The 26,516-nt window shown below is 46.9% G+C and overlaps 1 protein-coding gene across 1 annotated transcript in view; it reads right to left on the bottom strand.

Moving 5' to 3' along the window:
- The window catches only part of LOC126524714 (rifampicin phosphotransferase-like), a 197,403-nt gene extending 171,591 nt beyond the window's left edge, over nucleotides 1–25,812 (bottom strand). The window contains exon 1 of the mRNA XM_055067252.2: nucleotides 25,418–25,812. Coding sequence (XP_054923227.2) covers nucleotides 25,418–25,535 — 118 coding nt within the window. The 5' untranslated portion in view covers nucleotides 25,536–25,812. The remainder of the gene's footprint in view (nucleotides 1–25,417) is intronic.
- Nucleotides 25,813–26,516: the final 704 nt, after the last annotated feature.

Below are 26,516 nucleotides of genomic sequence, written 5' to 3'. Positions count from 1 at the left end.
AACAGCGCAGTTCAGCCATACTGGCGTCTTTGTTAGTTTCGTGCCGAATACTCTCGAGCTGCTGGAGTTTACTAGAGGTGCAGCTGGACGAGGGGGCGAGGAAGAACAGCGGTGAACGCGGCTTGCGAAACGCGTCGCCGCCCCACTTCTTCCACCATGTGAATGGTCGGGAGGCCGGGAACAAAATGTGTTTATTATCAAACAAGGGGTTGCATATATAGGGACAGATACAAATATGAGCATGCGCACTTCGTACCGTAAGGGCACGTGTTAACATGACAGTGCGCATACTTACAACAGCCCTAAATAGTTTTATGTCGTCGGCATGCAAAGCCATGCTGTTGATTTAATAAAATGTTCTGAGCACTAACAGAAAGCAAGAAATGCAATACCAATTCAAACACCTTTGACGCAGCACAGAGGATAGACATAGGCCAGCAGTAAGCAAGTTCACGTCAGGCAACCGATTTGCGCGCGCGGAATATCTATGCTAAATTGCAAGTGATACAAAATGTATTAAACTTTAGAGAACTATTGAAGATGATTGGGAAAACAGGGACAACTACGCTTCCTTACGTCTTAGCATTTCAGATGCCACTTTACGCTGTTGACAGAAAACTTTCTTTCATGATATTTCTTGCGTCTTCACGATTGTAGGAGGTGTAGAGTTGCGACAAAGATTAATAATTTTCAATTGTTTAGTGAGTTTTGTCAAGTTTACAGAATTTCGACTTCATGCGAAAACTCGCTACGAGAATATCAGATATGAGAACATAAACTATTTCCTCTTTTAAAAAGCTTGACAAGCACTTGTCAGGCCACTTGAAATTTATGCTTGGCGCGCAATGTCATGCCTGGTGCATGACATTGGTGCATGACATGACAGAGACACCCTCCCCCCCCCCAGACACACACTTGCTCAATAACAGAGCCAGCACTAGGCAGTCGACGGGTGCACAAGGCGCAGGAGCGCCGATTTAGTCCAGTCGCAAAGAAGGGGAGTCTGAGTGGCCAGGCGGGTTGAGAGAAAGCCCTGTATGCCAGATATGGAATTGCGGTGTCGGGCTTTACAGGCATGATGGGGCTCAGGCTGTCGTGACCGCTTCTTCAGACTGACTGGAGAAGACAGATGAGTGTTCTCCAGAGAGCAGTCCAGCACCCTAGAGAAAACATAGACTAGTGCAATGTGGCGATGGCATCACAGGGTGTGCCACTTGAGGGCTATGAAGCGATCCTCCTAGACTGACATAAGCTTGCGACAACCGAAAACACGGGAGTAGAGTAGAATGTTGATCGGGGCTGAACAAGCTCAAGTTTGTCAGTGACGTGAGTTTGGTACAGGGATTATACTGATGGGCAGTACTCAAGCCGTGCCAGAATGATAGAAGTGTAGACTGCTCTTAAAGCCAGACGTCCACAGGGAAGAGAGACACAGGACACGAACAGAAGGATGCGATGAGTTGGTGACATATACGGAAAAGTCGAGAGAAGGGCAGAATGTTACGTCCAGAATGAAATGGGCCCAAACAGTCTTCATAGGGGTGCCTCCGAGGAAGTAGACTGTACACGCAGCAGTTTTGTTGTGGCTGATTCGCATGGCTGCACTTGTTTCAGTGCCACTACAAAGTTTTTGTTACAACTACAGTCGCTCACCTTTACAGAACATATTTATCTCAAGCGTGTAAGCTGCATATCGGCATAACGGTGCAGCGAAAGTGCTAATTTGCCTATTCTGCGAATATGCATTCGGAGCTTGGTTTTGAGTTAATCGTTTTCTTGGCTACATATTATAGTGGAAGCTGAAGACATTTTGGCAGTATAAGTGCCAGTTTAAGTGCCTGCACAAAGCACTGCTGACTCCTTTTCACGTTCCCCACAGAGGACTAACACCATCTGCTCTTTCGATAAAGAAGAAAAAGGCCAAAAGCCAATTATAGTTTCATTTACTCATTGCGTGGTGCTTTTCAGGCAGGCACCAACGCAATCCTGGTATGCGCGGCTGCAAGCATAGGCCTTCTATCGGGAGCGCGCATTGTGTGCTCTGCGCTTGTCAGCTCAAAATGACCAGACCTGGTGAGGACCAGACACACCCGCTGTGGTGACGCAGTGGCTGTGGCGTTGCACTGCTAAGCCATAGGGCGTGGGATCTAATCGCAGCCATGGCGGCCGCATTTCGATGGAGGTGAAATAAAAAAAAAATGCTTGTGTACCGTGCAATGGGTTCGTGTTAATGAACCCCAAGTGGTCAAACTTAATCCGGAGTCCCTCACTCCGGCATTTCTCATAATCAAATCGTGGCTATGGCACGTAAAACCCTACATTTTCCCGCCATTTTAATCGTGAAAACCTTGTATAACATTTTTACAATCTCCGGAAAAATACAGTCAGTGACTTGGTCTTTCCCTAAAGAGGCAGAATGGCGTACATAAACGATATCAGTTGCGCTTCGGAAGAGTAATTTTTGCGACACAAATGACGAAATGACATGTAGAAACAGTTGGCATCCAGAAATCAGACGAGAATTAAAAAAGTTGGCTGGGGCTTCGCTAAGGTTAAGCCTGGATATCTCGAAGTGAAAAGGTTCGGTGATGCTTATGGCTTAGCTTTTGGTTATGCTTTATGATTTAGCCTATGGTTATGCTTACGGTTTAGCTTATGGTTATGCTTTATGGTTTAGCCTGTGGACATGCTTACGGTGTCACTAATGGATGTGCTTATGGTCTGTGTTATGGATATGCTTACGGTTTAGCTTATGGTTATGCTTTATGATTTAGCCTATGTTTATGCTCATGGTTTCACTTATGGATATGCATGCTTTGGTTAGCTTATGGTTATGCTATACGTGCGCCTTGTGTAGTTATGCAAATTGCTTATCAATGATATATAGCATAAGTTATGCAGGATTAATAAACTTCTTTATTCATCATTGTCGGGCACATTGTCTTGCGATTTCTGTACAGCCATAAACACAGCTCTCTGTATCGGTTGTATCACTCTCTCCTCCTTCCATGTTGAATGCGCATGCCTATTCTTTGGCAAGTGGTTATATAGTCGGCCTCCGCGATGAACACGCGCTTGCGGCGAACGTCAAGCGATGCCGCATAGCGCGGAGCAGTGGCCACCTGCGCCGACTCCGAACACGCTTACGGAGCCGATTCCGACATGCGCCGGCTCGCGCGAAGCGTGGTGTTGACTAGGGTAGCGAAGCTTTTCGCTTCAATATACCACGTGTTCAAGAATTTTGTAAGGAACGCTGGTAAGAGAAAGGGTCTGCAATTGACAGTTGAATTCGAGGTACTTGATTTCAACACAGAAAGCGCCTTCACCACCTTCCGATCTCCGGGAAATGTCGAGCACTCACTCGATTGGTAAAAGGTACATAAAAAATATAAAGTGGTACACAGCAGTATTCCTCGAAAATTTGCAATTAATTTCGTGGGCTCCACAGGCAGGCGATAGCTTTAAATATTGAATTAGCTTCAGTATAGCCGCAAAATCGGCAGGTGCATCCATGGTAAAGAAGTCATCTTTGCACATGTATCAGCTTAGCAATCAGAAAATTTGTTCGCGCAGGTATCAGTTAGGACCATGCAACATTCTGTATTGCTCATGATATTGCTATCGGTATCTGTAAGGGATACGTTATTTCTTTATTGGAACTGTGGTCCGAAATTCGGATGGAGGAAGAGCAGATTTTAATGAAGAGAAAGAAGGAGACGTCGGCCTGGAGAACGTGTCTCTAGCCTACTACTCCTCACCGGGGAAAGAGGAAGTGTGAAATAAAGGAAATGGTGGCTGGTGATAATGGTATGGTACAATGAGCTACTATGTACACGTTACAAAAAGTTATCGAGTTATCGCGCAAACACCATTTCGCGCTGTCTGCACATCACACAGGTTCCAGAGGCGATCATCTAAACCAGTCTCACATAGAAAGTTCAAAAGTGATCTTATGCCACGTTGGGCATGGTCAACTTTTCTCCACGCGCATAAAATATTTTCTTCTTAAGAGGAAAAGGAGTCCGAGCTGTCAACTCTAGACTTAAGTGTTCTTGGCTCGGTCGCATATTGAGGGCCCACGCAAAGTATAGGAGCGTCTGTGACACTCCCAAGACGCTAGTCTTCGGAGTGTGACAGACGCTACAGTCAGGGTCTCGTGCTTGTCCAATCTTCTGAAGGCATCGGCGAGTGTACGCCACACCGAGCCGTAATCGACGGATGAGTGTTTTCCTGGCCTTCCGCAACCGCAGTGGAACTTGGAATTTCAAACCAGCGTCAAGTCTATGGAGGCGCACTTGCCGGTTTTCGGGGTTGTGCATCTGCCCGCCATATATGTTTTAATGTAGTGATGGAGCAAGGAGTTGATGTCATACCGGGAAAAATGAATGTTTATAATGTTTCCGTTAGTGTGCGCCTTTGTCGCTTCCGCATCCGTTAGTTAATTTCCACCTATTCCACAATGGCTAGGAATCCACTGCAGCACGACGGTATGCCCGGAGTGAGATGCCTCAGCGAGCAATGACATGTTATCATAAACCAAAGGATTTTATGCGGTTCTGTTATTAATATAATTGCTGATGAGTTGCAGTGGTAGTTTTGAGTCACAGAACACTGTCCATTTCTCGAGGCTTTATGGCAGTATGCAGCGGATTGCTCCTCAAACTCTGGTCAACTCAGCTGTTGTAGACGACGTTCTGTGTCCTATCTTCAACCGTTGTGCGACTACCAATTCATGCACCATGTAAGCTGCCGCGGAATAGGTCTGTGTCACAGAACCATCAGCAAAAACATGTTCGATATATCAATACATGTAGGTAATGTAGGATAACGCGAAATGGTTGAGCCCAGCAAGCGGCATTTTCGACTTCGTTATTCCGGGGATTGAGAGTCTCACCATTGGCTTTGCCGTCGTGCACAGTGTAACATTTGGTATGTCATCCGATTCTAAATCTGATGGCAATAAGTCTTCCTGCGACATCATGGCTTCTGAGTAGGCGGTGACAGGGCGTACGCTTGAGACGTTCGTCAGTGGATGATTCCTTTGTCTGGTCAATAGCCTTAGATGCACTCGCAATGGCTCATGTTGCAGATAAACTCGAGCTGGGCACGCGCGTGCCTCTGCAATAGTGCCCCAAGTAGACACACGTCGTGGTAGTCTTAGGCAAAGTCTCAGTGCGCAAGCCTGAGCATTTTCAAGTGTGCGTAAAGCAGTTGTGCTAACCCGAGAAAGTACAGGCGCACTGCAGCGGAGGTAGTCAATAAAAAGTGCCTGGTAGAGCTGCAGAAGAGATGATGTGGATGTCCCCCACAATTTTCCAGACATATGTAGAATTATTTGAGTAAAGTTGTCCAGCTTTTTTCTTAATGGAGAGGTGTGCTTCAGCCAAAATAACCCATGGCCGATGATGACTCCGAGAAACTTGTAGTGGGTTACCGTAGGTATCATCTTCCCATCAATTATAACGGCGTAGTAGGCCATTGGCCTCCGTATAAATGCCTTGGTTACACTTTTTGTTGGTGAGAGCTGCAGTCCGCGACTGTTTAGATATGTTGACGTTATCGACACCGCACGCTGCAGCTTCATTTGCACTTGGAAGCGTATTAAGCTCGTGGTCCATATGAAGATAGCATCTGCGCACAGAGAGATCGAGGCTGTGCCTGCCAGTTCTTTGAAGAGTCCAACGAGATCGACATTAACAAAGTTGGGCTCAGGGCACCTCCTTGAGGCACCCCACGATAAACGGGATGGTTCCTTGTTTCACCGTCTTCGGTGGCACATGAATATCATTCTCTCTTGAAGATAGCTGGCTATCCACTTATGCATACGGCTACCGATGCCATATTCTTCAAGGGCCTTTAAAATTGCATCATGTAAAACATTGTCAAAAGCAACCGTTGATATCAAGAAAGACAGCAGCTGTTAATCGACGGTGACGTTTCTGACGTTTAACAGTCGTTCCTAGGTCAATAACGCTGTCGATGGACGACCTACCCTTTCAGATACCTGTGATCGTGTCTGTATATATGTTGCGCTTCTTTAAAAACCACTCCAGGCGAGTCAAAACCATGCGTTCCATGGTTTTTGCTATGCAACTGGCAAGCGCTACAGGTCTGTAGGAAACCATAGCATGGGGTGTCTTGCTGGTTTCAATAACGCCAAGAGCTTGCTTCTCTGCCAGTGTTCCCGAAGACCAAGAGAGATTGTATAAAGCCAGAAGCTCTTCAGTCGCTCGAGGGCCTAGATCGCGCAAGTTAGAATAGGTAATGCCATCAGGCCCAGGCGCACTTCAGTGTCTTGAAAAAGAAATCGCGGTACGTATCTCTTGCAGCGTGAATGGGTGATTGAGACGATCGTCCATTATTGGATGAGTGCACCTGAGTAGGGAAGCTACCACTGTTGTAGTCCCGGAGAGCTGCATGCAGAAATCTTCCGCGATCTCCTTCTCACTGCGTGTCTGGATGGAAGCCAAAGCTCAGAAGGGATGGAGTTGTGGAGAGGACGGTAGGGCATGTACAGCATGCAACATCGTGGACAACGGTTTTCTTGAGTCCAGGCTGGTGCAAAGGTCCTCCAACGTTGTGTGGCGAGCTTGTCTAAGTATCACTGAATTTTCTTTCGCACACGGCATGACGACTTCAAGTATGATATCAATTTAGTTCACCTGCTCACTTTAGTTCGGCGCGATGGCCGACTGCCCGCAGCTCTTCATATATAACGTCAACGGGTTTTCTTGAATTTCATGTTTGGATGATGGGTGTTGTTGTGTGAATCGCTACTGTAATGCGCTCTTCAATGTCTTTCGGAGAAATTATACAGTTCCAGGACTCTTCCAGCTTGTTTTGAAAACCATCCCAGTGAGTGCGTCGCGTATGAGAAATTGGTAGTCTTGCAAAGCGTCTCAGTTGTACGTAAGTAGGCCCGTGATCACTGTCATGCGTTTCAGCATCTGTGCACCAGGCAGCAGAAGACGAAAGGCATCGTAAGTGATAGTTAAATCGAGACAGCTGCTGTAGGTTGTGCCACGAAAAAAATGTTGGTGAGCCGTCATTCAGGATGTCAAGACCATTGCTGCTTGTGAAGTCAAAAGGTTGTCTTCCTCGAATATTTGTTACCCTACTACCCCTAATATGGTGGCGCACGTTGAAGTTACCTACAATAATATGAGGTCCTTGGCTGGAGTCAAGAACAAGTTTCAGGTGTCCAGAATCAAATCTTTCCCTGTGAGATATATAGACACGGATGATCGAGATTGTCCGGCGCTTTAGCTGCACTGTTATAGAGGCGTATTCGTTGCTGTTATGTAGTTAGAAGCGACGGGCCCCTCACGTCGGGGTCGTCCGAGTTTGACGAGACCTTCGCAGAGGTCTGTCGTTTGCTAACGTCTAGCCAAAGTTACGCCATTACGACCTGCCAGCCCCTACGCAGGTGCACATAGGTGCTAGCGATGTTGGTCTCAGCGCTGTTCTTGCCCAGCGCAAACAGGGGTTTTCTGAATATGTCGTGACTTATGCAAGTCGTACGCTTACGAAAGCTGAGACAAATTACGCTGTGACAGAAAAAGAATGCCTGGCCATCATCTGGGCTCACATCATGTTCAAGCCTTATTTGTATGGCGCTCCATTTGATGTAGTCACGGAATACGATGCACTATGTTGGCTGTCGTCCTTGAAAGATCCCCTAGGCCGTCTCGCCGATTGGCACTTCGCCTGCAGGAGTACGTTATACGTGTGCTGTACCGCCGCGCACGCCAGTATTCTGACGATGACGCATTCTCGCGCTATCCTTTGCCTGTAAACGATGCCTGCTTCTCACTATCCAAATCTGCCGTTTTTCTGCGCGACCTTAGCACCATCGTTTCATAGGAGTGCAAGGACCACAGCATTACCACACTTATAGAAATGCTTTGTGGTTCACCAGCACAACCAACCACTCACACGCACCGTCGCCAAGCTCACCATTTTGCCATTCGCGACAACCTGTTTCATCCACGCAATTATAACCCTGACGGGCGCCAGTGGTTATTAGCAGTGCCTCGCAATCATCGTGCCGAGGTATGCGCAACTTTGCACACCGATCCACCGTGTCACACTCGAGAGTTTTCAAAACGTACCAGCGCGTTCTACAGTGGTACTACTGGCGAGGTATATACAGCTACGTTCAGAACTTCGTTCCCTCTTGCCCTGAATGGCAGCGCCGGAAACCTTCATCCCGCCTCTCGGCAGCAATTTTTCAAACATTATTTTGCCCTAGCCGGCCATTTGGGTACCTCTACCTCTACTGGGTACCCTCTGTACCTCTACAATGGGACGGGCTGCCTAGACTTCACAAACATATATTTTGAATCACTTGGACACTCCTAAGGCTAACGCATTAAAATTTATAGGCCACTTAATAAAACATGGTTTGCAAGTTAAGATAACGCACGTAAAATGTACACTAGAGACCTCGCGAGCGAAACCACAATGTCAGCCACTTCGCGTGCACAGCCCCGCGAGGCTACCTTACGAAAGAGCGAGCCTCGCCACTTCCGTCACGTGGAAAACGGTGCCACAGCCTTCGGGACAGCGCCATTGAAGCGGCTGTCCTTGTTGCGCCATAAGCGATTCACGCGCTGGACAGATTCCCTTGAGCCTCCTTTCAATGCAGGGCGGAGAAGCTGCGACGCTCCGCTGGTTTCGGTGGCACGCTCGCTCGGTGCATGACCGCTAATCACCTCATATAAAAGAACATGGAAATGAAAAGAAAAGTGGCTATTTGGGATGGAAGTTAATGTCTGTTGCCGTCTGAGGACGTGCGCATACACGTCTTTATTTTTACCTGGCCCCTCGAGGTATTCGTGGTCTCTGTCGCAGTGCGCTTCGCATTTTTTCGTTTCTTTTCTCGGCAAGTGACCTGGTTGTCTGAGCATCACCACCCCAAAAAAAAAGAGCAAATAAGCAAAACGAGAGGCCAGATGCTTACAGGAGGCACCTGTAATGTTGCCCATAGTTATTAGTTTACTTCTGTGCTGTTTCTTGAAACAGGAATCCCTAACAGCTAAAATCAATAACGACGGCTACTCGAAGCTAATGGTGAAAGCGATGATACTGATGTACAGAGTTTGTAACGTGCCACAGCAACACGAGGTCACTGAGAGACGCCGAAGTACAGGCCTGCGGATTTATTTTGAGCAGCTGGGGATGTAACCTGCACCGAAATTTCGATGCACGAGTGTTCTCGCACTGCGGCCAAATCGAAATACGGGGGCCACGCTGGGAACTGAACCTGCTTTCAGTTACAGAGAAGGAGGGAGGAATTCGAAGCCGTGACTGGTGCACGAGTGCTACACGGCATTCAGTTCCTTCGGCCTTCTCGTCTATCCATACGCCCTTTAGCGATCGCGAAATGCTCTTGAACCAAATGATTCTCAATAAAACCTTGGTGAATTTCAAGCCTAAGACCGTGAGCTATTCGTTCAGACTGATCGGGTGAAAATGTGCAGCACAAGTTCCCTCGCAGCACGATTCTCCGCGGCGTTCACACTTTTCTCGCCATTGCGATCGTAGTTTCCAACTATCCTATTTCAACATAAACGTTCATCAAGTCGTCCAACGAGGGGAAGAGTTTTCGCGCCGTATGCTTTCTGCGAGATATAGTTGAAGTAAAATTGATGTCTCGTTATTTGAAGACTTGCAAGCACGGACGAAATGAACCTAGATACGCGTCGCCCAAGGACGCCCGCGCACGCATAGTGTTTGCTTCTTTCTTGTGTTTGCTTCTTTCCTTCTCTCGTCCATTTAGACGCATTCGCGCTACACCTGATGACCCAACTATGGATAAAAACCAACTAGCCGCCTAGTTTTGATTGCTAGGAGGAAACGGGCATCGCGAGCGCTTTTTATCTACGGCACATGCCTTATAACACGGCAAATGTTACTGCACAAATGAAACAGCGAAATGAAAGCAAACTTGCAGTATAAACGTTACGCCTCTCACCTGCAATTGCAGATCAGCGCCTTAAATCATCCCGGTTACACCAGGAATCAGTTGCAGTCTCTATGCAGGGACGCATGCTCATGCCGTCACATTTCTACCGTTGACGATGACTACCGAGATGAAAGCGTGCGTGTGCGCAAAAACATGTGCGTATGCTGCTGGGCGCGTTGACAATTCAGGAAGGAAGCTGGGAGAGAGTGCGACGCCAGGCAACTTGCCCCAACATGTAAATGGCTTCTGCTTTCTCCCTTCTTGGCCCATCCACCCATCCACTCCGTCTAAAAAAGAAATCACGTGCAGATTGAACGCACGTTTTGGAAACTATGTGAAGCGAAGCTTTTTTTAATTGCTTAATCAACTGCTATAAAATTTCCCATTTCATTCCTGCGTCTTTGGCGTGAAGGAACAGATGTGCCCTCACGCGCCCGTGCTACGCAACCTGACAACTCTTATAATGACTGGCCTTTCTTCATTTATTATTACATAAAGTGCCCTCTTCTGAGCTAATCGCCAATTGTGGGTATGTGCCATAGTATGGAAATCATCATCATAATGAACACGTGGCGATCACTTCAAAAAGCAAGTTTGAACGATAGGAGCATGGGTTCATTGGTCCTCCAGCTTTTTTTTCTTTATTGCTTCGCGTCTCAGAGAGCTTACGCGGTCAAGAGCAGACAGCAAGAGCATATTACGCAGAATCATCAGCTTTTTCTCACTACGTGTGACCAGTAATTCGGCATGCGTAATAAAACTTCGTACCTGGAAATCCACTCCGGTACAAACGTCTGCGCCTTCTGTACTTCGACCAAATGAGACACAGGTTCGCGAAAATATTCGCGAACAGGTATCGCCTCAATATCTGCATTGAAAACATACGTCCGTTTTCTCCACGTGCTGTGCTGGCCCACGAGCATAACAAGGTCAAAGGCACGCCCTCCTCTTTGTCAACCGTGAGATAACGGATGATGACCCTTATTTTTTTTTCAGATTTCTTTGTAAGATTTCCCAGAGAACCACCCCACTCCAAGCAGTCTAAGAACACTCGTTCAGTTGTCTGTGATTTTTTTGTTGCCTGAGAAACAATGAATAAATGATTGGAGCGTCGGGATGTTCGGCGAAGGTGCCAAGGTTCGATTCCGTCATCTGGCACATAATTAATTCTTTTTTTTAATTATCAGCTATCCGGCAAGAGAGTAGCAGCACCTAGCGAGCAACCACGGCCAGGAAGGAGCGGCAGGGAGCGCTAAAGGAATGTGGCTTTTATAACCCCGCTCGCCGTTGACGCTCCTAGTGTCATGAACATCACGATATGGCTGCCACACTCTGCAACGCCAGAGGCTTCTAGAAGTTACTACCTTCTTTAGGCGTGGAACGAGTTTTGAGAAATGCATCGCTTTTGAGATATGCGCAGTGAGACTTGCGACAATAATGGAGTGTTGTCCCATTTACCAAAGGGCTGTTTAACCTATGGAAGCGAAGAAATAACTGGAACTACAACGCACTCGGCGGACACCTTGCAAAAGCATTTCTCGAAGCTAGGGTTATTCTTAATACTCGCTTAAAACAACGCTCTGCCACCTCACCGGCTACAATTCATTGATTGCAATTATTTGCGTAAAGTGATGGGGTAAATACATATCGAAATTGTGTTCTCGACCTAATTATATCTTTCGACTTTTCACTCATGGAATGTGCGTCTCCGCGTAATTCAGCTCAGGGATCACAATTGTGCTATGTATGACGGGCGGCTTGACAAAGAATTATTTGTCGTCTGAAATAGCTCGTGACATGTAATGAGCGTGCAAAGTTTCAGGCCTAATTACATCCTCTACAGTAAATTACTTACGCAAGTGCTCTAAAGCATATAACATCCACTAGACGCACTATTTCCCGGCATCCTTGGAGAAGCAAACGTGACACCAAGTTCACATTTGATGCAAATGAGGCACGTGCGAGGTGTAATGGCAGGTGCGAAGTTTCACTTTTCCCAATTTATTACTAATTTTTGGGGTAGGTAATAAATAGGTTTGTCTTTGTTATTTTCTGGCGTAATAAAAAGGGGGTGCGAAGTTTTGCCATTGTCTTTGCTGGAGGGATCGTGACAGCAGTCTATACTTGAGGCAGTTTTAAACTAAATGTTGGAATGCATCATGTAACCGCGCAAACGACAACAGACAGAGAAGGAAACACACAGGACAGGCCTGTCCTGTGTGTTTCCTTCTCCATCCGTTGACGTTTGCGCGGTTACATGATGCATTCCAATATCGAGCACCAACTAGCCCGACCCTCCCTGTTAAATAACCTAAATGAAAGTACCAAAGGAAGCACGGGGAAGGCAAGAGGAAGAAGGTCGGCAACACTCGGCCAACAGCATGCATTTGCAAGGTCATGCGATAAGAGCTAGCCGAATGCCCAGATACCTACACCAGGCATAACTTCCTGTCACGGGCCAGTCTCGCCACGGCCGACATTGTTCATCTAGCCCATGCTTGATAGCAGCACAATAACAGTGTGAAAGCGCCCCGTCACGTGGTATATATTTTTTAATTTCGCGAGCTTTCTTCGGAACGCGGTAAAAAGGACCACGTGAGATATAACGTCTTGGAAACAATTTGTTGAGAGGTTTCTCAAGGTGCTCTACAACTTTGCGTATCACACTTGTTGTCTTGCAGTCAATACTTAAAAAAGTTTACTAAAGGGGAAAGTAAAATTCACCTAACTCCAAGCCAGTGCCAGCATTATGCATTCAGTTCAAGTCACGTCAGGCGTGTCTTTCGTTTTTAAAACTTTTGCTCAAGTTATGTGAGACAACCTGTATAGCCAGGGTTCTTCTAAAGGGGAGAGGGGGTTATAGTGCGGAAGGAGATTCTTATCGGAAAGAGGTGAAAGTTGGATAAAGAGCGACGCAGTGACGGTCTGTCAGCAGAGGAGTATGCATGTCTGTACTTCTACCTGACCTCCTCTCTCCTTTAGAACACTACGTATACATACTGTGCCGAGGAAGGCATACGTCGCCTTGAAAAAGGCAAGTCCACTTGTAGAAAGGCTCCCTCCCGCTTTTACCTTGTTCTCTTTCGTTCATCGTGATGAAATAATTGGGTCCTTTCTATTAAATTATTCAGCGCAGTTCTCCAGAGCGTTACATGTGTGACTTACAAACGCCGTAAATATGTGCCCGCTGACCTGGAATAAATGTATCTCACAACGAGTTCGAATGTAGCGATAATTTGGGGCACTATACGGCTTGTTCACATGCACACTTCAAGATGTGTCGGTTATTTTCGGGGTTTGGAAGTAAAGTCTGGAATACTTAAAAGCCTTATACCGCGCTGATAGTCAGTGTTTCTTACTGTCCTGAGAGAGGTGAGCACTGTACGGACTTTGTAGTCGCTGGAAACAGCAGGCGGCCGGGATAGGCGTTTGGTGCAGCCAGAGCTTAATGTTTAATGGTTCATTAGGAGATTTCTTGGTAATTATGGGGTACCAATTTTAACCACATTTTGAGGTGTTAAACGATGAACGTAAGACGTATCACCCCCTTTCTCGAAGAACTGTCAGTGGCAACGACTGAGAGAAGTATGATTTTAGGGGTGATCTCGCGAGAATAGTGTAAAGAATGTAGAATTATTACGTCATTTACAGTAAATTACTGATTGCACCACTCGAAAACGCTGTACACGCGTTAGACGCATGCTTTTACTCAGTGGCTTAGGTGAACAAAATGCGACACCCAGTTTAAATTTGCACAAAATGAAGGTCATATCGGTCGTATGCGCGAAAGCTTTAGGATGTGTCGCTGTATTCATGGTCTTAAAAATTATTAGGACAACTTCTCTACCGCAATCGGCTTTACTGTGAATTTCGTTGCTATTGCGAAAGGTCACAGAAATCATCTGCATTTGTGATACAGTTTTGCAAATTGCGATTTGTAAGACATAGCATCCGTCACTGAGTCAAAATTGTGATAAGGGGCACGAGTCAATTCTTTAAACAATAAAAACTCAACGTCTGGCCTTGAAAGAAAGCAGATGCTGGAAATGACTCTCTCTATGGCCGTAATCATTTGTCGCAAACACAACTGGGGTAAGCCCACTGTGAACAATTGCCCGTTTGGCGAAACATTCACCTCCTGTAGATACGGTTATCGTGCCCTACATTGGCGAGCAAAGGTGACGAAATTTCCCGGTAGGAAAGCGATTGCACGCCGCCGTATTTCAATTGTTGCAGCAAATCATCAGGTGCGCAGCGTTCTGTAGATGGAAAGAGGAAATACTCGCGGGACGCTACCGACACTACAACGTCGCACTGCTCAGTTTGCTGGAGATAAGAGCATTGACGCATCGCGTAGCTTTGAACAGTGCTGGCTGTAACGCACTATGGTGGCCTCCATAGCGTCAGTGCGCTTACCGTTTTTCACGCTCATACATTTCCCTCTGTTTAATGCACCTTTTATGCAATTTCTAGCGCGAAGCTTTTGTTTGCATATTGCACCAGACGTGTTCAAAGGGACTCAGAAGGGAGGCTCGCCGTGTTTTTTTTATTGAGAAGTAATCAGGTTACGTTACTTTTTGTTTGAAAAAGGAATGTGCGAGCTTTTCAAAGGCGAGACAATTAAGCCTTGTCGCTGGGCTAGTGCATTCTTCTTGCAGCGAAAAAGACTTGAAAACAACATGGGAAAGCGTCTGGTCAACTGCGCAACTGTTTTTGCGTCTTTTCCACCACAACAGATTACTAATTGCCAGAAATGAAAAAGAAATATACATACCACAAGAAATTGCGATATCTTATCTAGTCCTTCTTTTTTCTTTCGTTTAGTAATGTCTCAGCCTGGATAAATCGACTAACTAGCCCAAGTGTCGTCTTTAACAGCCCTCAAGTCAGCCGTGCGGTTGCTGCCAGTTCAGTGACGTCTTCGATAATGCCATGAAGAGGTGACTGACACGGAGAATACGAAAAATGTTTTCTTGAACTTGCAGTTGTTTTCGGTGCTAACATCCCTGTAATACGCCTCGTGTGCAACTTGTGGAGGCGCCGCATTGTAGGCCAGCTCGCGGCCGCTTTCTGCAGAACGTTGAGGAATGCCCGCCCTGACGGCCGCCTCTCGCTGCAGAAATAGCTCTTGACCGCGGCAGGCTTTTTCGTCCTTGGAGAGCACAGTATAACGTCTGTGTGGTTCAACGACAGAACGTGGTTGCGCTTAGTGAGAACGACACCGCACATGATTTTCTAAGTCGTCTGCACAGACTACACGTGCAAAATTACAATTTTTTTAGGCAGACGCCGCCCGTACAAGGGGCTCACAACACAACGTACACACGTCTCAAGAGATTTGGCTATGGCATATGGCTCGTTATGTGCTTCTCCAACTCGTTAAGTGCTTGAGAAATGTATTGACTCTAAGCTAAGAATTATTCGTTTGTACGGCCGGAAGTGTCGGTTGCTTGCTTATCCTCGCACTCTGCGGGACCACAAAATTTGCTAATTTGTTGGGAAATTATCCCAACTATTCGTGTTCTGCTCGACGTATTACGAAAGAAAAAGCATGGGTATTGAAAGAAAATTTAGTTCTCGCCTTCCGGCAGAGCGACGTCACATGTTTATCACTGACGTATTTAGGAATGTGATGAGCGTAAAACTCGCTTGTTTATTTGCTTCACAATATTGGGGATCTCATGTAGGACCATGACACGAAGGACAAGGATACATGAGTATTGCAGTATAAACCATTCTCAACGGAAATGCGAACATTCGTATGAAAGCATACTTTGATTTAAAACGCTCACAACATTTATACAACTCTTCTGTCGGTGTCGGCGTTGCTGCGGCATGGACGGCGTCATCAAAACAAATAAAACGTGGCACCATTAGCTGCTCTCAACTTGAACTGATGCGGTATATCGAAAAAGTTCTTCTAAAAAAATGTCCTAGAAAAAAAAGATTAGAATTTATGAAGGTAGTCATGATCAGGCAGGTGCGCATGATACAATAATAATCTACGAGTGGCAAAACGACAGCGATAATTTCTTCCCCAATCAGTCCTGATTCGTGTTTTGCGGTTACGCGCACAGCATTTATACATCAGCACAGATGCTAGGCAATTATACCGTGGTGAGAAAATGCGTACGTATGGCAAGGGAAGCCTAACAGCTGGAATGAACCTTTATGCCGAAGTTCACCCAGCGAGTTGCTTTACAGAGGCTTAGAGGCCTCGTGTAGATGGAGGATCTTATTGAGATAGGGGTTATCTTGAGCCTGGAATACAACAATGAATGAATATCCAATATTCATGGACGCCTGCATTTATATTTAGGTTCAGTTCTCAGAATAAATCCAGTTCATTAGCGTCTAATCTTTCTTTTCTTTTTTTTTTAACGTTTGTGCCTCTTAATTCATTGTTTTGCTCCCTGCTACAACCTTGCTAAGCTTGAAGACTGGGTGGGTTGCCATCGTACATTAGATGTTGGATTGCGCAGTATTTTGACGGGACACACCGAAGAGCAACACACACAACAGAGGGCTGCCGGTAAGCATGGATTTGTGCCCTTGTTAACCGAAGAGACTTTAGAAGATACTCAAAGGGGAAGAACAACAGACACTTAAAAATACTTTAAAATATGTATAAAAATGAACATCCATCAATACCAAGCTGGATTTGATACATGATCAATTGACTGCGCTTGACATCGCAATAAAAAGGAACAAGTGTACAAAATTTATTTCTGTCTAGTGCAGAAAATGACATGACAAGAACTTTATTTGAGTCCTGAGGGACTGAGATCTTGGGGAGCCAAAGCCGAAGGCTCCCGAAGATCAAGTCGGTGGCTCCGCCCACGATGGGACCGGGAGATGAACTCCCGCCGCAATGTCCTGGGCCCTCTGGACAGCCTGGAGTTGAATGTGAAGATTGCTGCTCTTGAGAGATTCCTGCCATTGTTCTTTCGTGATAGGTGGTGAAGACGCGTTAAAGGCAGGGCACAGCCAGATTATGTGTTCAAAAGAGCATGAGTCATGGCCACATTTGGGGCACGACTGTGAGTGGTCAGGATCTATCCTGTTAAGGGACCGAAGACAGGGATACGAACGGGCTTGCAGAAGTCTGAGTGTGCTAGCCGGAGGTTTGTTCAACTTGCGGTGAGGGGGTAGAAATGTCCTCCTGCCTGGTCGATAATGGGAAACAATTTCGTGGAAAGTACATAATGGATATTTGTGGATGTTGACCTCGTTCCAAGCTTGGCACCCACGACAGCGCGGTACGTGAAATCGCGCGTTCTCTGGTCGGCCTGCTCGTTAGGATTACATCCAAGCGGATTTATTGAGCTACCTAGGTTGGCCGGAAGCCATGCGATGTGGTATCCTCCTTCGTTGCTCTCCTTAGCCCTTTGAAGTGCTTTAATCGCAATACTGTTCGCTTGTTCAGACACGAGGGCGGACGAGAAGGATCTAACCGCCGTGCGCGAGTCCGAGAAGACGATAGCCGAAACTTTTGAGCTGTGAAAAGGCAGAGCGGTCGCCGTTTCTTCCGCCACATGGGCGAACTTTGTGTAAACAGAGGCTGCATTGACCAGGTGGCCCCCGGCGTCTACCACCGAGACGGTGAACTGATCCCCACTGACATACCTGGCAGCATCGACAAAGAGGGCATTAGTTTCTGCTGATTAATCTTTTCAAGGATGGACTTTGCTCTCGCAAATCTTCTACGCTCGTTATGCACTGGGTGAATGTTTCGCGGGACGGGGTCAACCATGATGCGAGTTCTGCTTTCCCGGGTCAAGCTTACTTTGGTCGCCGGTTCATGTCTGGGACCTAGAATCTTGACCGCGTTCATCCTCGGTATGAATGCCCATATTTAGCTCGAATTTTTCTCGGCCGAGTTCCCAGAGGCGCAAGGTTTCTGACCCCTCGTCTGGATTGGAGGTATAACAGTATCTCTGATTTTTAGGAGGAGAGTTCAAGGCCCGCGATTTAAAGAAAGCCTTTGGTAGCCTCCAACGCGCTTTGTAACGACTGTTAGAGCATGGCTAGCGATCCGCCCGGCGCCCTGATCGTGATATCGTCCGCATAAATGCCGTGACCACGTTCGGGATTGCAGCGAGGTGAGTGGAGAGCTTGTGAATGGCTATATTGAATAAGAGTAGGCAGAGGACCGAGCCCTGCGGGGCGCCCCCGGTGCCTAGTTCGTAGGGTCCTCCCGTGACCGTGCCTAGTCAGAGGTGTGCCTTGCGATCCGCGAGGAAAATCTTGTGTAATTATTACACCGCTGACCCAGGTTTAGGCAGGAAATCTACGTGAGGATGTCTTTATGCGCGACCCTGTGGAAGGCCTTGGAGAGGTCCAGTGCGAAGATCCCTCTCACGTCACGAGTAGGGTGATCAAAGATTGCTCTCTTAAGCAAAAGCGTAGCGTCCTGTGTGGACAACGCCCGTCTAAAGCTGATTCATCATTGTCATCATCATCAGCATGGTTACGCCCACTGCAGGGAAAACACCTCTCCCATACTTGTCCCACTCCCCAGGTCATGTACTAATTGTGGCCATGTTGTCCCTGCAAAAACATATGCACATAATGGTTTTCAACCCTCCGAATTCGAATATCGTATCGAAATTGAGCGAAAGAAAGCGCAAATATATTTTATTTCGACGAAAAGTGCAGCAGCGGACACGCCCAGCTCGCGCGTCTCGTTTCCGCCTGTGATTGGTCGGGCGCCTCGTGACGTCAACTCTAGTAACCGACCGCTGCCGCTACACATGAAGCGCGGTGCCAGGTAGTTTGGTGCTGTTTTTCTGAGACGGTAATGGAAAATTTAGCGAGACTGCGTTTTTCTGAGGAGTTCGGCGTTACTCCCTACATGTACGAGCCGATTGCGAAGACCCGGCCTCTCGAAGAAGCAAACGATGCTGGTGCGAGCAATGCTTTCGACGCGAACGAAAGCAAAGTCTTGGGATCTGCTCGTGTTGGAAATGCTCTTTGGTATGTTTTTTGCAAAGCGATCTAGTGATCTCGCCGATCTTTCGCCGATCTAGTGAGCTCGTTTCCGGTCAAACAACTGTAGTGTTGTGTTCCTGCATGCCTCCTCGTGGAACGTAAGTGGGGATGCGATCGTCGGCATTTGTGCGCTGTCCAAAGCTGTCGGCAATCTACAAAGACGGTTTAAACGCGTGAAAAGCTTCCCGGTTCATGCAGCACGTGTAGTGACCTTCATCTGTTGACTACCACGTTGACTACCACTCACGTTGATTACCACTCACGTTGACTACCACGCACGTTGACTACCACTCTACATACACGCAGACGCACCAACAAAGGAATGCAGGGTCGATCGAAGCAGATTACGATGGCACGCACGCAGAAACAAGCGCGGTCAGGCACGGTCGCGGACGCTGCGAAGGAGCGAAACACTACAGTTGACGTCACAACACCATGGTTTCCGGTCTCCGCTCCCATCGTCAACAGCAGCGTGCGGCATTCGACGGGGGGCGGAGCTACAGCGCAATTTCAACCTACGATTACGTCGCTCCTAATTGAATAAAAGCCCAAATTTTACCTACATGGTTTATAAGGTTCCCGCATCCGTATATGAGCGTCTTATTGAATTCGACAGACTCTTCAGCTTCCCTTTAATCTCATCCGCCCACCTAACTTTCTGCCGCCCACTGCTACGCTTGCCTTCTCTTGGAATCCAGTCCGTAACCCTTAATGACCATCGGTCTTTGAAAAAGCCGCTCTTTGAAAATGTTTCAGCTGTAGAGCTCGATCTCACGGGTGAGAAACCAGGCACGCGGTGTCCCGTTAGGGTAAAAGATCACATTGGGAAGCACGATGGGAGGGTCCCAGCGGTGGCTTTTGCTAACACGTTCATACATGCTCAGCCAGTCGTTGACGTCAAAGTCATATTGGGCGAAGTATATCCCAGGATCACGGAGACTAGGAAACGCATCGTACGTTGTGGTTGGCGCCGCAGGTGTAGGTGGCGACGGGGTGGTTTTCATTGGAAGCCATGGCTTCCGATGAAAGCGGCCGCACGACGGTGCGGCCGTTTCGGAGCTCCGTGGCGATGACGGGGAACGTTCCACCTTCACCACAATGTTACGCGAAGGACGAGTCAGTAAGCCAAACAACTATTTACTGGTTATATTTACAACAGCGGTTGCAGCGCCGACCGCTTAGATTCACAGCGCGAGGCCTGTTCGTTCTTGCTCCTCGTTTCTCGAGTGATGGCGCCCACGCGCCTCGTTCCAGCAATCAAATACCACACGCGTGTAGCAATATCTATGTATGGATATCTAGGTATGGTGCTTACCTGTGCGGCGAAACAGCTCCTGAGAACAGTACAACAGCAGCCAACATCAGGGTTCCTGTGACGTTCGCTGTTGTCCTGCTTTTAGGCACCGTTTCTTTCGGCACGTGTCAAGAGAGCATGCTTGCTAGGTGTTGCCTTTTATTCGTGGGACATTTATCACATAAAGTTAAATTTTGAAGCAGTATGAAAACAGACCGACAATGCGTAGCTGCTGTTATTTGATCCGATAGACATAGCACGGCAGGAAGCATGGTACATTTCAGAGTATGGGATGATGGGGCCAAAAGCGCGGTGCCTAGTCGTACAATATTCCACGCAGAGAAATAGTTGTGCCACATGCTTTTATGGATCTAAATTTCTCCCGATGAGCTCCCACATGGCAAGCTTGTACGCGAGAAATTCTGCAGCGTGAACAAACGTAGAAATAATTTTGCGCCGCTTACAGCTTTTCAAATAAAAATAATTTCTGGCTTATACCTTCTTGTCGATATCCTCTTTAGTCCCGACGCCCACGTTTGTGGACGCGACTTATTTTTGCCATTCCTGCGCAGTGGTTCCTAGGAATAGACAAAGAACATTGAACTTTCAGTAAATCTAACACTCTACTTTCCGGAAGTGCACGTATTTGACTTCTGAGTGAAATGTATCGCTTCAGACGACCGCTTTGGTGAAGGCACAACCGTCTTTGACGGGATGTTTGGAGCGGGACGTTTCGGTACTTACTGCGAAATATTTTTTCTCCTTTTTGTAATGCTGGCAGCCAATAATTAACCTGTGCATGTAATTCGAGTGGGTTTTTCTATATTTTAAATGAAGAAATGTAGCCTGACTGATTGTACAGTATATTATTATTTAATTACTACGTAATTATGATGGGTCTCTATAAAATGCACAGAGTCATTCTCATTCCACCTTGACTTGGTTTCTGTGGTGTCTCCAGCATCTCCGCATCAAAGTATGTAAATTTCACGCATTTAACGACAGTTGATTTTAATTCGGGACTGAAGGGGATATAGAAACGGCATAGACCTACAATTCTGACAAATGACGAAAATCCGTCAATTGGGATCACCGCTGCAGGCACCGAAAGTAGGCGCATGCGACTGCGCACATGCATCGTTGCCAACTGAGTCAAAATATTGTCCCGTCATGTTGCTTCGACCAGCAAGCACCTTGCAACCTCGTAGAGCAATATGCCACAGCGGCGATCGAAATGACAGCACGGGAACAATAAATGATAAGAGCACGCAACCGACGCAGAGGATACACGATAACGCGGCACGCGACGACACGCTTTGAGTAGCGGTCACAAACACACGCGCTCTCTGATAAAGAAGCTCTCCACGACCATTTTGTCGTGAGATAATGACGGTCACGCTAGAGAATACTGAGAAATCTGACGCAACTGCTGGATGAGTCGAAAACCTATAGGGGCAAATATTTAGGTCGGCGCCAGCTACAACTTGCCTACTCAGAAAAGAGGAAATGCTATCCATAGACAACCACGTACATGATTTCGATAAGGTTCGATTTCGTTATAGACTATTCTAAGGAGGACTTTTTTATGGCCTCATAGTTTTAACAATATTTGACAAAAACTCAACTGCCTAAAAACAGGAAGGGCAATATTTACAAACGCGTTACGCGCCGTCGAAACTAGGTTCTGCATTGCTGTCGACCTCATCTCTTAGAGCATATATAAAAAATGTGATACATGAGCTAACAAGTAACGTGAAACTGTTATACCCTTTACGCGTGCTTTTGAGAAAGTTTGACTCTCAGTTAGAAGCACATATTTCCGAACATTGCATAATAGAACCATTTGCTTTATTTAAGGAATGTCAGTAGCTGCCAACTGCAGGATTCTGATATCCTTTCATGCATTTCTGAGTGAAGGATCAATTTTAATTGTTCAGTTTCTTAAGTCCTGCAATTTTTAACGCTCTTTCCAGAAAAAATTTGGCGTAAGTAAACATCTGCACCAAAATGTTGGCATATTTTCTTGTTTTCTGCATAAATAAATTGATCACTATCACTGCAGTGTACTCAAAGCCGGGTGATTTGGCTGTTTCTCGTTTTACAAATAGGTACCCGGGAAGGAAGCCTTCAATTTAGGCGATGACTCACTGTTTTGCGACAGTATTCCAGGTTTAAATATTTTGTCGGAAATGTCTGTCTTGCGCACGTGCAGCCGTCTGCATTGACAGCCATTGTCGATTCATGGAGAACGAAGAAAAAAGCAGGAGAAATTTCAGACGAGTATGGTACTTTGTATTATGTGTATTACAATAAAGAACCAAGGTGAACAAATCGCGAGACGTTGAAAGACATATTATGCAGTTTTAGGAATAAATGAAGGTGAACATGGGTTCACTGACAAAAAGGAAAGAAATACTGGAAAAGAAAACATAAAGCCCGTCACACAACTTCGGACGTGAGTGTGCGCGATGAAGAAGTGGGGAAATCATTTATAGGAGAAACTATGGTGCTATTTGTTGTGGCACTTGCCTAAGCAATATGGGTATCTAATCTCCCTTCCGTCCTGCCATGTTGCAGGCAAATGTGCAAACACGTTCATTTCAGTCAAACAAGAACACCTATTCAGCTGTTTTTTCTTTTGCTGAGGAAGCAGACTGCAACAGCTGCAACCGACCAAGCTCAACATCCAAGCATTGCCAATGGAGCTTGTATGGCTGTGCGCAAACACCGCATTTTCGAGGCTGTACGCCTATCTAACTCTGCGCAACTAAGCGAGCGGGAACGGAAGCCCGCTATACACTCGTGATGAGCATTTACAATCAGACTACCAATGAATTAGGTCGTTACCAATACGAAAAGAGACAGTAATTTCTTATATAGACGACAGCTCGTGATGCATTATTCCAAATGTATGAACTTGATAAATAACAATGGGTCTTCCTGTGGAATGTTTAGTATCACTGAATACCTTTATGAAGGGTATGTGAATTTAGCCCCAACGGGCGTTTTAAAAAAATTTAAGTGTTAACTTTATTATTGATGAGTATTGTCACGTGGTAGTGACGGTGAAGAAAGAAGCAATACGGTGGAATACAAAACTAGCTTTTATTGGGCGAACCTGTGCCCACAAAAACAGGCTACGCTTATAGCACAACGATAGCGGCGAACACGGTCGGCGATCGTCGGAAAAACTGATTAGCGGGTCAAGCGCGTCGGCTTTTATAGATCAGTCGTCGAATGTTCCAGATTAACTGATGGGACCCGCGTGTCTTCCACAAAGTTCTACACCATTCGTGTCACGCGATGAAATCTGATAACACAAGGTTCGGCGACAACAGACACGCGGATAGAAGCGTCGATAACTTTCCAGAAACGTCGGATACATGCAGGCGCGTCCCTCGCTGTGCGATTACAGTTGTTAAGCGGCGAAACGTGGTTGCCCGATAAAGATAAGTACACGTGTCATTACCCCCCTCTTAAAAAGCATCGACCCGATGCTGCTAACAAACGAAAGTAACAAAGAAAAGCACTCGTAGCAAAGAAAACAACAAACTAAGGAAGTTCATCAGCGTCCGTAAAATGGTTTAAGGCGCACCACGTGGACCACTTCAGATCGTGCGCGGCGCCGCTGTGAGTGCGAAATGCCGTCTGGCACGACCTCATAGTCTAGTGCGCCAATACGTCGGATGACCTTGTAGGGTCCGAAATAGCGTCGCAGCAGCTTCTCACTGAGTCCTCGCCGGCGTATCGGGGTCCATACCCAAACACGGTCGCCGGCCTGGTACTCGACGAAGCGTCGTCGGAGGTTGTAGTGTCGGCTGTCGGTACGCTGCTGGGTCTTGATCCGTAGGCGGGCGAGCTGTCGGGCTTCTTCGGCGCGCTGGAGATAGGTAGCGACGTCAAGATTCTCCTCGTCAGTGACGTGCGGCAGCATGGCGTCGAGCGTCGTCGTCGGGTTCCTGCCGTAAACCAACTTGAATGGCGTGATCTGTGTTGTTTCTTGCACCGCCGTGTGACATCTGGTGGAGGTGACACGTGTACTTATCTTTATCGGGCAACCACGTTTCGCCGCTTAACAACTGTAATCGCACAGCGAGGGACGCGCCTGCATGTATCCGACGTTTCTGGAAAGTTATCGACGCTTCTATCCGCGTGTCTGTTGTCGCCGAACCTTGTGTTATCAGATTTCATCGCGTGACACGAATGGTGTAGAACTTTGTGGAAGACACGCGGGTCCCATCAGTTAATCTGGAACATTCGACGACTGATCTATAAAAGCCGACGCGCTTGACCCGCTAATCAGATTTTCGACGATCGCCGACTGTGTTCGCCGCTTTCGTTGTGCTATAAGTGTAGCCTGTTTTTGTGGGCACAGGTTCGCCCAATAAAAGCTAGTTTTGTATTCCACCGTATTGCTTCTTTCTTCACCGTCACTACCACGTGACAGTATTATTTCTACAGTAGACAAGTGTGTTCTTTTTTTTGACACCGAAATAAATAATAAATAATGCTTATCCAACGCACATTTCGGAATTTATCTGAAGTGAAGCTTTAGTGAAACGATTAATGAAATGGTATAAATTTGCACCTTGAATTCATGTGACTTTGACGTAATGGAAACTGGTGCGCGCGCCTCGTGCTACGTTATATCATACTCGCGGCGATCATTTCAAAGAGCAAGTTCGCGCTGTCGCGATAGAATTGTTCTTGTGATTGCGCTACCGAATATTTGGAGCACGAGGCTGCTGTGCTCGTGAAGCGAGGTTTGATCCGACTATGTGGCACGCAGTTCAACCTTTCCACTTTTCAAGCATGTCTTATCCGGCAAGACAGCATCAGCCACGGTCGGGAACGTCCTAATGAATCGGAGCCTAACTCGAGCGATCATAAAAAAGGCGAAGGAAAAGAAACGCATTCAGGTTTTAATGAAAGACAGCTTAAGTCACTCCCCTTGAATGAACGATAAGTACGTTCCGTGTAGAAATGCAGAATGAGGCAGTTCGTCGTCGACATTACTGCGGCAAGACCAGTATAGGGGCTAATAATGCTTAAAAATACCCGTGTACTTAACCACTTTTCTCCGTCTCTACAACAGACAGAAAAAAAAAACAGGGCTTTCTTCCACAACAAAACGCCCAGCATATGCGCTCGTCATCCAAGCTCACCTCCGGTTCCTGGACTCCAGAAACGGGACAAGTGTAACAGCAACGATGAAAACCACAGCCGCCGAAGCCACAACACGGCCCCCAGGAGCACGACAGCCAGGGCCGTCAGAACAATCATGGTGTCTCACGCCTAGTACATGCAGTCTCAAACGAGGAATCGTTCGCTGCTCAACAGAAAGGTCTGTCCAGTGGCGGTGATCAACGAACAATGATCGCCAACAGGACGCTGCCGCCACCACCCTGCGCGCCTCGATCCGTTATCTAGCGGGCGCGTAGCCACACTCCAAGCAATGTTTGCCCAGGCACCCGAAGCCCCGGCGGGTTGGAAGCGGCGGTGCAGAGACATGCGACAGGGGCGCAGTGTGGGTAGCCGGAACAGCGATTTCCTGAACCGGTGATGGTGCCTCGTCGCAAGGCATTCTAAAGCGACCGTGGGTCGTCGTTTTCTCTTTCCTCTACGAGGAGCCGCCCGCCGCGCGCATTGGTGGCGTCTGAATGGAAGTGACCTTGATGCAGTTACGAAGGGTTGCGGCCGGCTTGTGAAACTGCTCGTGCAGCTTGCAAGTGTAGGCGCATAGACTGGCCGTCGTTTATTGATGTGCAGCGAGTGGAATCCGCAGCAGGCAACGCCGCGCCCCTCTTAGTAGTTGCCGTAGTGAGAGACAGGTGCATCGGAATTGTTTTTTTTTGTTACGCATTTGTTTTTATCGTAACCTAGTTTTGCAAAATCAGCCATGTCATGCATGAGAATCTTAATTGTTGAACTAGACTATGATCAAAGGCGGACATAATTTTCAAGAAAATTGGCAATGAATATTTCTCAAATGAACCAAGCTTTATTATCTAGCTTTTAAACAAATTGCTTCAAGGCAGATCTCCCAGTTTAGGAATTGCAGCTTGTGACTTCGACAGTGGCGTCCACTTTGAACGAATTCTGAGGATGACACCAGTTTCGAGATGCGCGTTCCCATAGTTTTCTATAGAATGCAGTGGTATGCGTGTAATTTTTGAGCTGCACTGCATAAAAACGCGTATTGAAGAAGGAAAAATACGCGTAGTGGAAACATGAAGTCTTACCGCAAGTTTGACAGCCCTTATT

This window comes from Dermacentor andersoni, chromosome 3 (genome assembly GCF_023375885.2).
Source record: "Dermacentor andersoni chromosome 3, qqDerAnde1_hic_scaffold, whole genome shotgun sequence".
NCBI lineage: Eukaryota > Metazoa > Arthropoda > Arachnida > Ixodida > Ixodidae > Dermacentor > Dermacentor andersoni.
Note: the sequence above shows the minus strand (reverse complement) of the source record. Positions and strands in the feature narration are given on the sequence as shown.